This window comes from Tupaia chinensis, unplaced genomic scaffold (genome assembly GCF_000334495.1).
Source record: "Tupaia chinensis unplaced genomic scaffold, TupChi_1.0 Scaffold000340_1, whole genome shotgun sequence".
NCBI classification, from domain to species: domain Eukaryota; kingdom Metazoa; phylum Chordata; class Mammalia; order Scandentia; family Tupaiidae; genus Tupaia; species Tupaia belangeri.
The window spans coordinates 296,813-312,042 of NW_006159834.1; the positions used below are offsets into that span (position 1 = coordinate 296,813).

The window sequence follows — 15,230 nt, forward strand, 5'->3', positions numbered from 1 at the left end:
CTCTCCCCACTTTAATTCTAAATATTTCATTAACAAAACTATTAAAAAGTATAAAGTAGCTGGCCCTATACCTAGGACTTAAGGGAGCCAGATCCCACATGGTCAACGGTGGTTCAAATCTCAGCCCTGGTGGTTGGAAAGACACACTGGACATGTGCACATGCGTGCTTGAAATTCTGATAGGATGGAGAAGTGGAGACGGGATTGCAGTGTGACCATGTGCCACTGGGAGTGCTTTTTCATTCTCCCTCTCTGCTCTCTGTCACTTTCTGGTAAGCACCCATGCCTCCTGGCAATTACAGGGGGTGAGGGGAGTTTAAAAGCAATTATTTTTACCAGGTCGATAAGCCACACTGTTCTTTGTTTACCCCCTGAATGGGAGCTGCCGGGACACTAAGAATGCTGTGCCTGAGGCCAGCCTCCGAGTCTGCATCACACAGACTGTTTGATGCACAGTCATGCAGTGCAAGGAAAAGGCAGGAGGCTAAGACAGCAGTGCCCATTGTAGCGCCTGGTGGAAAACAAGAAGAAAACAAATCAATGTCTTTTCCTTTGGGAGTGAGTGAATAAACTTCTTAGTAGTGTCTGAGATATGTTTCTTTTCCCAATTTTCAGAGGGGAAATAGCATTTTTACAGCTCAGTTTAATTTCTCTAAGTTCCTAAACCACCAACCCTGTCTTTCACAGGAAGTCAGGCCTCCAAGTTGAAGCCTGTGGGTGTTGAGTATATAGGATAAAATGTTGAGTGCACAGGTAAAAATTAGTATGCTAAATCCATTTGTAAAAAGTACCCTGTATGGAAAGTGGCTTTGCCTAGAAAGACTTGAAAATAAGTTATTTGAAAAGTTGACAATTTCCATTAAAGAGGATTCTATGGATATAAAAAATTCTTACCAATATGGAAAGTGATTCTGAAGAAATACAGTACTTCGTAACAAAGTTTGTCAATTTTACAATTAGCCAAATATATTTGGTTACTGTTAATTTTGTTTTCCAAACATAATTTACAGCATTGTTATCATTAAATTAGCACCATTAAACACCCGCAGTTAATCGCTCTTCAACTATGTGAGTGAGATTTCATTAAATTCAGAAAATTAGTAAACTCCCTCTGCTCTCTGGAAAACAACAGGAATCAGCGATTTTGTTATAAAATTCAAGTTACCTGGAAAACATTGAAATAGGCTGAGCTTTAACCCAAATAAGAATGGCATATGTGTAGAAAGTACTATGTTGGAGGGCTAGCAGGTGGCATAGTGGTTAAGGAGCTGGACTCCCATGAGATTGACTAGGGTTTGCTTCCCAGACCCAGCAGGTTGAAACTCATGCCAGAAACATGTGTGGACATGCCCAAAATCACAAAAGGAGAATGAAGGAGAAGGGCTTGTGGAGTGGCCATTCTCCATGAATGATTTCTTGCTTTCTGTATCTCTGTCTCTCTTTGTTATAGACAGCACGTTCTCCATAACAAAAATCTCTCTCAAAAAAAAAAAAAAAAAGAGAAATTAGTCTGTTGGTATGCATCTATCTATCTGCTAATGAACCCATCGTTCTAGTATTCTAAGGAAAAATATTAGAACAGCATATGACAGTATCAACTCACTTTGAAATGGGGCTATGAGGGTCATGGGTGATATTGTATATGATGCTTAGAAGAATAAGAAAATGCTGATAAAATCCTGCTGATGGGAGAGAAGATGAGGTTGGATCTGGTAAACAGCATATGGTGTCATGAACTTAAATCCCAGGGATTAAGAGTTATTATGGTGCATCTTAGCCATGACGCCAGAAATAGAACCAGCCAACATTTTAGTGGACGTCAAGGTCTCTATAAAACAAGGATGATCAAAGCCAAGAGGATTATATTCAAAAGGCATATCTCATTGACTAGAGTTAGATTAGATCTTAAAATAAATAAATAAATAAAAGAAGAAACAGGAGCTGAGTATTAAATGGAATAAAACCAGAGGAAAAATCAGGAGTGAAACAAGGGAGACCTGAAGCAATCGAGTTAAATAGTTGGTCACAGAGTAATGCAAGGTTGACCACCCACCATCACTCCAGAGAGGCTGGGTCCTTCTGCAGAATGAATCCCTGAGTTCCCACCCTAAACCCAAGGAGTTTTCCACCAGACACTGTAAAGCAGCCTAGCGAAGCGCATAAAAGAAGAGTTGCAATTAGTAGCCGTGGTGACATTTTGCAGGGTACTTTTGAGAGGCTGAATTGGTGAGCTGATAATGACATAACAAACCATATCTACATTGTAGCACACCACAGATATAGTGATTCATATCCCAAGAAACAGTGACATATAAAGGAAAGTAGAAAACTCAATTCACTGGTATGTAATGTAATTCAATACTTTGAAGAGAATTGTTTTCTGAGCCCCTGAAATAAACAGAGCCATGTGCTGGTGTCTGTGGATTTAACTATAAGGGACATTAGTTTCAGGCAGTGATACGGGACTAGAAGATCAAATGAGTCCAGAACTCGTGCAGTGGAGTTAACCTAATGAGGGCGGTCCTAGGAAGGCCAGGATGAGTATTAACCATACCTAAGGAAATGGTCTGTGAGAGAACAGAAAAATTAAAGCTGGCTTTAGAAACATCTCTGCACAGGAAATAGTAGAGAACTCTGGGTCTCAATAGCCAAGCTCCTTGCAATCGTAATAATAACTCTCTTTCTCTTAGGCACACAGGAAAACGGAAATGATCAGTAAGTAAGGCCGTGTTGTCTGTTTTCCTAGAAGCTTCACATAGGGCAAATGCTTGATCCTCTACTTACACTTTATTGTTGTTTTCTAAAGAGCTTTGTGCAGCAAACACTGTAGTTATTGCCGTTGGCTATTTGCTAGAGCTCTCTCTAACAGAAATTCCAGCAACTAAGAGAAGGTTGCTCTTAGGCTTGGATCAAGTGGTAGAAGGGAGATAAGAAATGAAAAGGAAAAACATAGGAAGGAATATGAGGAGGAAGTACAGAATACATATGTAGAGTTTCAAAATACTTTTCCCAGGTCAGCCCATGGGCTGATGGTTAGGGCAGCTGGATCCCATGTGGGCAATCACATAGTTCAAGTCCTATACCCGGCAACTTGAAAAACACCAGGCATGTGTGCATACATGCCCAAAATCCCAAAAGGAAAGAGAAGTGGAGAAGGGCTCACTGTGGCCATGCCCAATTGGAGGTGCTTTCTCCTCTTTCTGTCTCCCCGATGAGCACATGTGCTCTCTGACAAACTAATAATAATAATAAAGATGTTAAGTTTTCCTCATGTAGTTTTTAGTATATTAATTGCAGTTAGGGAAAAATCATGCTTGGACCATGGGTCAGCTCTAAGTGACTTTGCCTTCATTGAAAATGATTATTCTACTTAGACTTTACTAAAAAATAAAGCAGATTTTAGCCATCTAGGCAACTGTCACAACCAGGGTATTGCAAAGAGACACAATGGCTTTCAGGTCAAAAACAAATTCTACAGTTAAGTTTTCTTTGTTGACCTGAATTTGTAACCTGCCTTTGTATATGCATTTTTATATTTCATCAGGTTGTAAACTTTAGACATAATATCCCTAGAACACCTACCCATCTAAAATAGAAATGGAAGCTCTTAAGCTGTCCAAGAGACAAGATTAGGGTTTCAAATTACCTGCGGTCTGAGCGACAACAGGTTGGAACTCTCGGTTCAAATAGACAGGTTAAATACTGCCCTGCGGTGTCTCAGGACCTCATGAACAGGAATAGACCAGAACTCGGCATGACCCCTCCAGGTGTAGAAACACGTCTATGTCTTCCCTGTGGCAATTCAGAACTGGAGACAGGTGCACTGTGGCCCTGACACAAGTGTGTCACATGAGCCATGTTGATGCTCGATTTATCTGATAATCATGACTGTAAGAGAGTGACAGGGATTTATTACCCTGATCCCAGAAGTGGAAAGTGCCAAACAGTGTATGTGTATTGTATGCAAATCAATTTGTATGTGAAATGCACACATACAAAGGCATGCTTTGTTTGTTCATGTGTGTCTTTTGCTATGGCAACATACAAATGTGCATGTGTGCCTTTGTTCTGCTTCTCTCATATGTGCTTTCTCTCCCAGACCTACAACACACATTACTGTACTGCTAACGGTGTTTTCTGTTTCCAATAGACCCCAGTCCGATAAGGAGAGTGTGAAGCTTCTCACTGTAAAGACAATTTCTCATGAGTCCGGTAAGTTCCCAGGTAGTGGGTGAGATGAAAACTGGTTATTTCAGGGACCAGCAGTTAGCATAATGGCTACGTCGCTGGACTCCCATGTAGTCAACCATGGTTCAAGTCCCAGTCCCAGTGGCTTAAACTCACCTGGCGTGTGTGCGTGTGTGCCCAAGATCCCGGGAGGAGAATGGAGGAGAAGGGATGGTGGTGTGGCTATCCCCCCGTAGGGGGTGATTTCTCACTTTCTGTCTTTCTGTCTCTCTCTTTCTGGTGAGCGCATGTGCCCTATAGCAAAGAAAAAAAAAAAACCTGATTATTTCAGAATCTAACTAGATTCATGTGAAATGTATCCAAAAGATAAAACTTTTTCTAAGACAGTCTTTTAGTAACTCTCAATAAACACAAAATGCTCCTATGAAGGGAAAATGGTCCCTAGAAATAGAAGTTGTATTAGATTGTGGAACTGTAGGGCCTTTCGAAGTTGCTTTCTGTAGCTATGCGGTATACCTAATGAGTGGCAGCCGAATGCCAAGTCTGTTAAAGGTCTTCTGTTATTGCTGTTGTTTTGTTTCAGTTTTGGTAATGGATGTGCCCAGTCAGCTGGAACCAGAATATATTCATCAGTTACAGTGTCAATCAGGGGGCCAGCGTGGTGGCCTCATGGTAAAGGTCGCTGGGTCCCGTGTGGCCAATAGCACAAATGGCATCCTGGACCCAGGGCTTGAGAAGCACTCCCGGAGCAAGTGCTTGTGTGTACAAAATCCCAAGAGGAGGGAGAGATGGAGGAGAAGGGATTTCAGGACGATGATCCCCCGCGAGGGTGCTTTCTTGCTCCCTCTGTCTCTCTCTGCTGAGTGCACTTGCTCTCTAGCAAAAAAATGCTTTAATGTAAATCATGTTTTACTGTATTTCATACTGTTTTAACTGAGCATTGCAATAAAGTTAAGGCAATTTCTTCTTGATAAAATTCACATTTCCGTTTTCTATTTCTTAGGTTTATTCATTTGGTTTGAAATGTAAAAAAAAAGAAAAGAAAAAGAAAGCCTTTCTGTAGATACATGATTTACAGGAGTTGTATTTGCATTAATAAAAATAAGATGGTAGATGGGGTTCTTTTTCCTTTGTAAAGGCAGCATCTTTCTGTCTCAGTCCTCCCACATCAGAACCTGGCTGGAATTACAAGTGTGCACTACTGTGCCTGGCCTTTAGATTGGACTGGGAACCGAACACAGTCCTCCCATGTGGCCGCAGCCTGCAGAGCGCAATGTCTTAGCAGCACGGGGCACTGTGGCTAGGCCAGCACACAGCTTTCAACGATGAAGAATCACAGGTATCTTTTTGGGTTTTAAGTAGACCAGCTATTTTAAACATCACTATCACAAAATGAATAAATTAAAAGCAGTTATTAGGGGGCCAGCAGGTGGCATGGTGGTTAAGATGATGGACTCCCACATGGTCAACTATGGCTTGAATCCTGGACCTGACAGCTCTCTCTCTCGCTCGCTCTCTCTCTCTCTCTCCCTCCCTCCCTCCCTCCCTGGTGAGTGCATGAGCCCTTTAGCAAATTTTAAAAATAATGATGACAGAGACCAGCAGATGGCATAACGATTACATCTCTGGATTCCCACAAAGTCAAGCACAGTTCAAGTCCGAGACCCAGTGGCTTAAAACACTCCAGGCACATGTGCATGTGTGTCCAGAATCCCAAGAGGAGAATGGAGGAGAAGGGATTGTGGCATAGCCATCCACTCTGGGAGGTGATTTCTTGTTTCCTGTCTCTCTTCTCTCTCTGTCCCTCCAGCAAGTGCACATGCCCTATAGCAAAAATCTCTCTCTCTAGAAAATAAAAGTCAATTTACAAAAAGATGATAAATACAATTAAATAAATAATCCTTAAGAAAAGGCAGTTACTAGTTTTACAATAATCCATGTGGCTCTTATTTAAATCTTAAATTTTTTTTAATCCATTTATAACATTCAGTCCCCTAATCTTACTTACACAAAATAGCTGCAGAATGCATGTGTATGTGAAGTGAGCACTACAGGGTGATAAGCTACAAGTATTTCTGGTAACTAAAAATAATTGTAAAACAGAAAGCTATAAATACTGTGCCAAACCAAAAGAAAGATAAAAGAAAGGCCGGATGTGATTCCAATTTCATGTCGAAAATTCAAAGGAGAACAAACTGCGATTGTCCAACAGAGCACTGGAAGAGCGAAGGCGCCCAAAGCCTGCTCAGGCTTCCCCAAGCCCAGCACAGGCCCGTTTTCTTATTCAAGGGAGTTCTCCTCCTTGTACTCTCCCATTCTTCAACGGACCCATCCCTTTATTCCCACGCCATTCTTTCTCTCAGGAGTCATCATTAGAACAGGCAAAGAAGCAAAATTCACTCACGGAACAGTCATTATAGGAGCCACTCGCAGGCCTGGCCTGGGAACTCGCCAGCCCCAGCAGAGGAGCCACACATTGTCCACCAACTGGTTAAATGCATAGTCACTTTCTTGGCTGATTATTGTTTTATAAATAAAAATTCACTAGCACCAAGAAATGAACAAAAGGATAAAAGTGACCAAATCACAGATGAAAAAGTCATACAGAGATTCCTCTTTCGTCTTTTCAGTCCCTCAATATTGGGCTTATTCTCTGCATTTCCACCAAGACTTCCTTGACTATCCCAGCTGCGAAATGTCATTTCCTTCGTCTTAATGTGTTGTTAATTTGGAAAATTAACATATATTACTGCCCTCTTTTCTTCTTGGCTTAACCCATTGTAACATGGCACAATGGAAAATTACAAAAACATAGAGAGTAAAAAACATTTGTAATTATTCAGAAAACTTAATAACCGTGACATATCCAGTATTGGCATTTGGTCTCTTCCTGCCAATTTTCTTGTCAATGTGTCTGTTTGTTTATAAAGGTATATGTGTACGTTACTTCCTTTTACTATAATTTATGATAACTGATATTGAAATCATAGTGCTAGCAAATATTTCCCACATTTTTTACTCCCAATTAGACAGACTTTGACGAGAGCTATCAAGAATTTTCAGAGGCCAGCAGGTGGCATGGAGGTTAAGGCACGAGGCTCCCATATGGCTGACTGCGATTAGAGTCCTGGAGCTGGTGGCTTGCTTTCTCACTTTCCCTCTCTCTCTTTTTTTCTCTGGTGAGAGCATGTGCCCCATCACAACTTAAATAATAATAAATAAAATTAAGTGATTCTTTTAAAAAAATGAATTTGCATGATTTTGACATAACCTGTTCCTGGCAGGGGTAGGGCTCAGTGCATGCACACTCTGTTCAATTCCCATTTCTGTGCTTCATAGCCATGGTCCTAGGCTGGCACTGCATGCCCTTTTGCAAAGCAACCACTGTGAGCAGAAGTTTGCAGGGCAGAGGCTGTGAGGGCTGTCAGCTGTGCCCGGTGTTTCTCAGACCACAGGACCCATAGACAGGAGTCCTAAGTTCATACCTCCCTAAGTCCTGGCCACCGTTATTACTGCTTGATCATCCGAGTCACAAGGGACACCCACAGCATCCACAGAAAACAGGCTTCCTAACCGCCGAAAGGTGAAAACTGGAGAAAAATGATGACATTTATTTTGAAAGCTGAAGATGTTGGCCTGTCCTGTTGTTATGTACCATGATTGATGTTAATACCTGACTGTGAAATATGGCGGCCATGAATCCAGAGGCATGCACAAAACATGGAGTCTAAGAGCTTCCACCATCCCGTATTTATCTTTATATTAGATGGTGGAATAACTCTGATTTCCAGTAATGGCACCTGTATACCCTAAATGTCACCCAAGTGCTCGTGGTGGCCTATAAAATCATTTTCACAACACTATCACTAAATTATTTAAACAGAAGTCCCCCAGAATGTCTTCCTGACAAAATGACACTTTAAATATATGATATGGGTTTGCTGAAATAAGCCAGCTCATGTTACAAGCAAAAATCAATACCTCATTCCCCGAGCATCTCTGTGGTTATCATCCTTAGGCCACCACCCCCACCCCCTTACTCCCCAGGGATTGGCTTAGCTTTGCTCCTTTAGGGTAAAAACAGACCTGGCTGAAAAAAACTCATACATCTTGGTGAAAAATTTCCAGGCAATACTGAGAGGCACATTGTGACTCTAATGACATTTTTTGCAGGAGAATTGGACTTCCTTGAAAAACAAACAATAAACCAAAAAAGTTTATTTTCATCTTTAGTCACTCTCAGTTTATAGACCAAAACATATCTTCTGTTCTTAGGTGAACGCTCTGCACCAGGGAAAAACAAGAACTGACAGCTTACTGAATCCTCCCCACACCTGGGCAATAAACGTGTAAGTTTCCTAATTTCGTTTGCTGAGAGTCTCATTAATACCTGCTTTTGTAGCATGCTACGGCTTAGATTATTTTTATAGATTTTAACACACTGAAAAGTTGATGGCTTGTGTCAGTAAAACCACCACTGTCTATCTGTAAAAACAAACTCTAAGAAAAGTTGCCAGAAAAATGAATGCTTATGGTTGTAGAAGTCTCTTCCAAATGCCTTTCCTGTTTAAAGAATGACGCACTCACTCTTTTTGCCCCATGATAGTGTTTCTTTCTAAATATAGTCTGCCTTTACCTGGGACGTACGCACACACTAGCAGTGGCCGTTGGACAGGGTTCTACTGCTAAGGAAGACTTGCAGGACCCAAGTTTGCAAATCTGCAGTTCATTACAAGAAAAGAATACAATATAGAAGCCACATTAAATTAAGCAAATGGTGGGCCAGCAGATGGCATAGTGGTTACATCTCTGGACTCCCCCATGGTCAATGGCAGTTTGAGTCCCAGACTCAGTGGCTGCAAAATCATACCAGGCACGTGCATGCTTTCCCAAGATCCAAGGCAGAGAATGGAGAAGGGATTGCAGATTAGCCAACACTCAGGGGGTGATTTCTCACTTTTCTTCTCACTGTTTCTCTCTCCCTTTCTCTCTCTGGTGAGTGCACACACTCTACTGCAAAAAAAAAAAAAAAAAAAAAAAAAAAAAAAATATTAAAAAAAAAAAAAAAAAAAAAAAAAAAACTCTTAAAAAAAAATGTAAGCAAAGGTTAAGGGTCCAGTTAGCCGGGAGGAGCACTTCAGCATTCTCTGTAAGCACCAAACCAGGATGCACTTCATCTTCAGTCCAGGAACTGTGCACAAAATACCCCCAAAAGACTGGCCTAAGAGCCAGTGTTTCTTTTATTCACCTGGTCACATAGATATATCCTTGCTAGACAAGGGCATTTCAAAAAGTTTGTGGAAACATGGAATTGAAGTATGAGCTTATTTTTGTGCAAAAATATTTTTCAAAGCCAGGCATGGTTCTTCATAATATGCATTTTTCATGAACTTTTTGAAGGCCCCTTTGTATAATCAGCCAATTGACAGAGCCATACGGGTGTCTCAGTGAGACAAGTTAGAAAGGATCAATCTCACTGCAACAATTGTCATTCAATAATAGAAATTTATCAAAAGTATGGTTGCAAGTAACATTGTTATTCAGTATTCACTATGCCTTGGCTAGGAGTTAATGCTACATCGATACCCTTCTTATTCTAATAATCTCATAGGTACGCTTTTTTGTTTTTTGGTTTTTTTTTTGGAGAGGTTTTCGCTATAGGGCACGTGCGCTCGCCAGACAGACAGAGAGAGACAGAGAGACAGAAAGCAAGAAATCACCCCTCAGGGGGGATGGTCACACTGCAATCCCTTCTCCTCCATTCTCCTCTCAGGATCTTGGGCACATACGCACATGCGCCCAGCGTGAGTTTTAAGTCACCGGGTCCAGGACGCAAACCGCGGTCGACTATGTGGGAGTCCAGCGACATAGCTATTATACTCACTGCTGGTCCCGTAAGTACGCTTCTAGCAATTTCAGGCCTGCTCTGGAATTAACCTTCCCAGATCATTATAGGATTGCCTTTTACTTTCCTGGAACTAGGTAGGGAGATTGTCTTCTGACTTATTGAATTGTTACAACAAGTATTGATTAGATGCACTCAGAATTTGTGTTTGATGCTTTATAGAATCTGCAGAAGAATCTACCCTTTGGCAACTAACATTGAAAAGGCAAAAGAACCGATCAAAACTGTGGTCGTGAAATTGGCCTGAGTGCAGTGCTGGTCACTCTGGGTAAAGCGTCCAGGATAAGGAACATCATCATTGAACTCACAATCTAAATCTATCTGCTGGCCAGCTACTCCTCTGCAGACATTCAGTAACGGTTTGTTGAATAAATGGCATGTGCTGTGCTTCTCTGGTCAGCAGTAGAAGGCAGACAGAGGAGCGCTGTCCAGACGCATGCATCAGCTGCAGAACTTCAGCCCTCTCGAGTCAGCCATTAGAGGTGGCTTAGCATGCAAACAATCTGGGAGTTTCACATCCTTTTGCAATGAGCACACTCAAGTGCAAAGCTTGAGAAGCTGAGTATGGAGACAAGTGGCCCAGCCCAGGCTTCCTTCTATACCACTATGGTTTCTTTGCAACCCAGTGACTAGTGAAAGGATGCTTTCTTTCTAGATTGCAAAATGCTCAAATCTTACTAGCTAATTATCCAACTTGGAAAGAGACAAAGTCCTCTGTTCCATTGGGAAAATAAATAAGAAAGAAAAACTGTGTAGAAGACAAGGTAGATTGTGGACCCAAACAGGCTTTAAAAAGAAATGGATGTTGCAGTGCAGGTGGTGGGGGCTGCTGCATGAGGCGGGAGCTGCACAGGAAGCTCAAAATCAGTCCCTAGGCTGGCCCAAGGCAGGCCAGGTGTGGTGGTGTGCACCTGAAATCTTAGCTAATTGGGAGGCCAGGGCAGGTGGATTGTGGCATGGAGAGACCTTATCAAAACTCCCTGTCTCTCTCTCTTCTCTCTCCCTCTTTCGCTCTTCTCTTTCTACCTGGTATTTTTAACATAATGGGTAATGGATCATTTATTTTGTGTAGAGTGTTATATTTAATGTGATTCAGCAGGGCAGACAAGACTTCTACAATTCTGGTGAGCTATGATCCTTGCCCTCTGCAAATCTTTACCTGGTGGGAGCATGAAATCATGCCCAAGAAATAAAACAATTGAAAAAATTAAAAAGCTGTCGTGAGCATGGTTGATGCTGACTCATCCATTCAAATGTGTCCTGAAATCTCTGCTACTTTTAAATCAACAAAAGAAAGTTTGATGGGGATTTCAAGCAATATTACCCTTTCTCTACAGATTTATTGCTATAGTTGGGGACCATAATTTTTTTAGAATAAGGAAATGATTACTGTAGTTTAAACCTTCCCTACATAAATCACTCTGCTCCCAGCAATGGGACCAAAAGTGCTTCCACCTTAGAAATAGCTATTGTGCTAAAACAACTTGTGATAAACTTAGGTGGCCATTGGAATCAAAGAGATACATTCACTATATGTATTTCTATATACATTAGTGTTCACTTGCAGTAAAAATGTGTTACAGTCTTCTGCGATGAATTCATTTATAAAAAATGTGGCAAGGATAACATAGTTAAAGAATATTATTTTCTGTTATATAGAATTTCTTTCTTTTTTTTTTTTAGCTTGCTATGGTGTGCATGTGCTTACCAGAGAGAGAAGGAAAGTGAGAAATTATCCCCCAGGGGATGACTGTGTTGCATTCTCCTCCATTTCTTGGGATTTGGGGCATGTGCACACACGTGCCTAGTATTACTGTCAAGCTGTCAGGTCCAGGACTTGAACTATACAATCAGCCATGTGGGATCCAGTGTCTTAACCTCCATGCCACTGCTGGCCCTATATAGAATTTCTGCCAAGGCCAGATAGGAAGGCTGCACACTTGCCTTGAGCCAGAGGTGGTACAGCTGTAAAGCATGTGACTCTGGGATGCTAATCCACAAGGGCGGTTGCCAGTTCATGTCCTGAGACCTCCCTGAGTACACCAGGCAGGGCGTGCCCATGATCCTGGTTGGTGGAGGCTGGAGGTGGATCACAGGAGGTGATCCTGTTGGGGATGGTATCTCTCTCTCTGTGTCTCTCTGTCTCTCTCACTCATGAAATGGAATAAATAAATGAACTCTATAAAAGGACCTACCTCTAGCCATACCATGAGAAGAACTAGGTACAGGTCTCCACTGCTGGTACTACTGTCCACACCCAGCCCCAGCCCCCACATAGCATCTCATCCTCTTCCCAGACTCTAGCCGGCCCCCAGCCCTGCCATCAGCCACACAGTATCTACTTCTGCCGGGTCAGCCCACCACCCTTTCCCACTTGGCGCACCAAGTCTCCAACCCCTGGTCTTTTTGGAGCATCACAGAGAGTTGTTTCTGTGCCATAGATAAGAAGAAACAAAATCTAAACCAAAGGCCTGGCCATGCCTCCCACGAAGGAGAAGTGGCCATTGCCTCTTCATCCTTCTCTCTTACGAGTGCACAGCAGCGAAATACAAATGTTGCCTATCAATTTCTTAATTAATCACATTGTCTCCCAAAGCAGCAGACCTTCCCGTAGTGCAGGAAGGATTTTGGTCAGAAGAGCATGATGAGGTCTGTGCTTGAGACACACCATCAGGTGTTGGATATGGAAGAGGAAGTCAAGAGGCTCGAGACTGGAAGCAGAGGAGTCCGGGGCTATTGCGATATTTCACTGGAAACGGATGGGACTTAGACTAGGGCTGCAGCTACAGTGGGATGGCGATGAAGAGGCAGAAGAGAAAGGAGTTTGTGGAGGATAAAAATCTCAAGAGGTGGTGACTGACCAGATCAGCAGTGGGGAGTGAGGAAGGGCTGTGACGCCACTTTTCCGGCCTGCCCCCTGGGTGCATCATGGGAGTAACTGAAATGACCAAGCCAGCTGGGTGAGGGGAACCAGGTTTGGGAGGCAATGTAGGGGGTTTCCTTTCAGACACGCTGAATCGGAAGTGCTCATGGGACACTCACGTGACTCTACCGAGTGGAGGAAGTTGAGTTAACTACTGACACTTTTTCTCCAGAAATGGTCTCCCTAGGTGTCTCTACTTCTTCACTTGCTTCTAATCTGAACTTGGTTGTTTGTCCACAGGCTTGATCTTCAGCTTCGATGCTGCAGGGGTGGAAGGCAGACAAGCCTGCGGAATCGGTCCTGACTTCTCACCGTGCTCACCAGTCTGTACCAGTCATCTCTCCCAGTAACGTGCTGTGGGGTTGGAGAGAGTCAAGAAGAATCCTTGCATCCCCTGTCCTCTGTAAGAGCACATTACTCCGTTTTATAGGAGCATTCCTAGGAGAGTGGACTTTGAAAGGGGTGCGAGTGAGCAGTGAATCCGACAGCCCAGGCAGAGCGGCTCACTAGTAGCACACCCCCCTTCTCTGGTTTAAAGTTTTCAGGGCTGACAGTTTTGATCCATGGAGACTTTCCTAACCCTCTCAGTGTTCTTATATTACCTAACGTTTGTATTTATTGTTTTCCACTGTGTTGATGCAGAGAACATGGGCGAGTGTATTATTAAATATTAGGTAGAAATCATTCCATGCCACTTTGTACATACAAATATTTCATTCATATTTTCACAAATTGCTTTTGTTCAACACTGTATTCAACACATTAAAAATATCATAATGTGGGGCCAGTCGGTGGCATAGTGGCTAAGGCCCTGGGCCCCCAAATGACTGACCACAGTTCAAGTCCCAGACCCAGTGGCTTGAAACACTCCAGGCATATGTGCATGGATGCCCAAAATCCCGAGAGGAGAATGGAGGAGAAGGGATTGTGGCATGGCCATCCCCCTGGGAGGTTATTTCTCTCTTTCTGCCTCTCTGTCTCTCCAGTGAGTGCACGTGCCCTATAGCAAAAATCTCTCTCAAAAATAAAAATTATGTGACTCAAAATGGCAGTGCTATTGTCTTGCTATAGTGCTGAATATTTGGGAATTGATTATTAGAATATGAGACTCACTAATGAAAGACACCAGTAACCAGTAAGAAAGGGACAAAGGATGTATATATCAGACCCTGTGGGAGGGGGGCCACTTACCATTTCTTTGCTCTTTCTATTTGTAATTCACACTATGTGACAAGGTTGTAAGGGCATTTATGGCATTTTGTACTGCATTCATTACAATAATAGGATCGAGATTTTTGTCATTAATTCATTTGGTTGATACTATCTCTGTGTATTAGTTATCTCTTTTAGAAATGTAACGATTTGTTCCAGCAATCATTGCTAATTCTCCAGCTTATAGAAAACTACCCTTCATAAAGATACAATTATGATATCTTTCAGTGTATCACTTTCCTAAAAATACTACACAATCCTAGCTGCCACTCTGTCAGAAGCAACTTCTTCTGTTGAAAATTGACTGATCCATCTTGGCCACTTCCTTGACACATGGGATCAGAATGTCAAGTTGGGGGCAGCCAATGGCATGGTGGTTAAGGTGGCTGGATCCCACATGGCCAACTGTGTCGTTTGAGTCCTGGCTCAGCAGCTTGAGGGGCAAGCTCCAGCGTGTGCATGCCCAGAGTCTAAGGAGGAGAGTGGAGGGGAGGGGAGCGTGGCAGGGCCATCCCCCTAGGGGGTGATTTCTCATTATCTCTCTCTTTCCCCCCCTCTATCTGGAAAGCATACACACCCTGTAGCAGACTGAAAATAAAACAAAGACGATCAAACTGGTCGAGGCTCTGTAGAAAGCTTTGGATCCATTATGCTACCAGTAGCAGCTCTTTATCTTTTATGATGATCTAAGCTGTTTTCGATCCCAGATTATCTTGGTGATCCGAGGGCAGTATAGTAGAGACAGAATGGCAGATTTTAAACTGCCTTTTACATTTTCTTTCGTTATACGGTATTGGACAACTTCCAGCATTTAGGGTTATGTAATGGTCTGCTTGTAGCTTCCTGATGTTTGAGCTATTTCTAATCAAAGTCACTAAAGAAGCTTATCTATATCTCTGATTGCTGTCTCTTTGAGAAGATGAGAAACAGGAAGATATAAGCGGAAAAGGAAGCAAGGAGAGTGGGAAACAGGCAAGGATCCACGTCACGTGAGCTTTTTCA

The 15,230-nt window shown here is 42.5% G+C and overlaps 1 protein-coding gene across 2 annotated transcripts in view; it reads left to right on the forward strand.

Annotated features, from left to right (window-relative positions):
* Positions 1-13,846, forward strand: part of EMCN (endomucin) — a 72,710-nt gene extending 58,864 nt beyond the window's left edge. Inside the window, exons 8-11 of one of the 2 annotated variants that reach the window (XM_006152156.3) lie at positions 2,691-2,715; positions 4,151-4,212; positions 8,464-8,537; positions 13,257-13,392. In XM_006152156.3, coding sequence (XP_006152218.1) covers positions 2,691-2,715; positions 4,151-4,212; positions 8,464-8,498 — 122 coding nt within the window. In that variant the 3' untranslated portion in view covers positions 8,499-8,537; positions 13,257-13,392. Of the gene's footprint in view, positions 1-2,690; positions 2,716-4,150; positions 4,213-8,463; positions 8,538-13,256 lie in introns of both variants that reach the window. The other variant, XM_027773317.1, reaches the window with a different exon arrangement.
* The last annotated feature ends 1,384 nt before the right edge of the window (positions 13,847-15,230 follow it).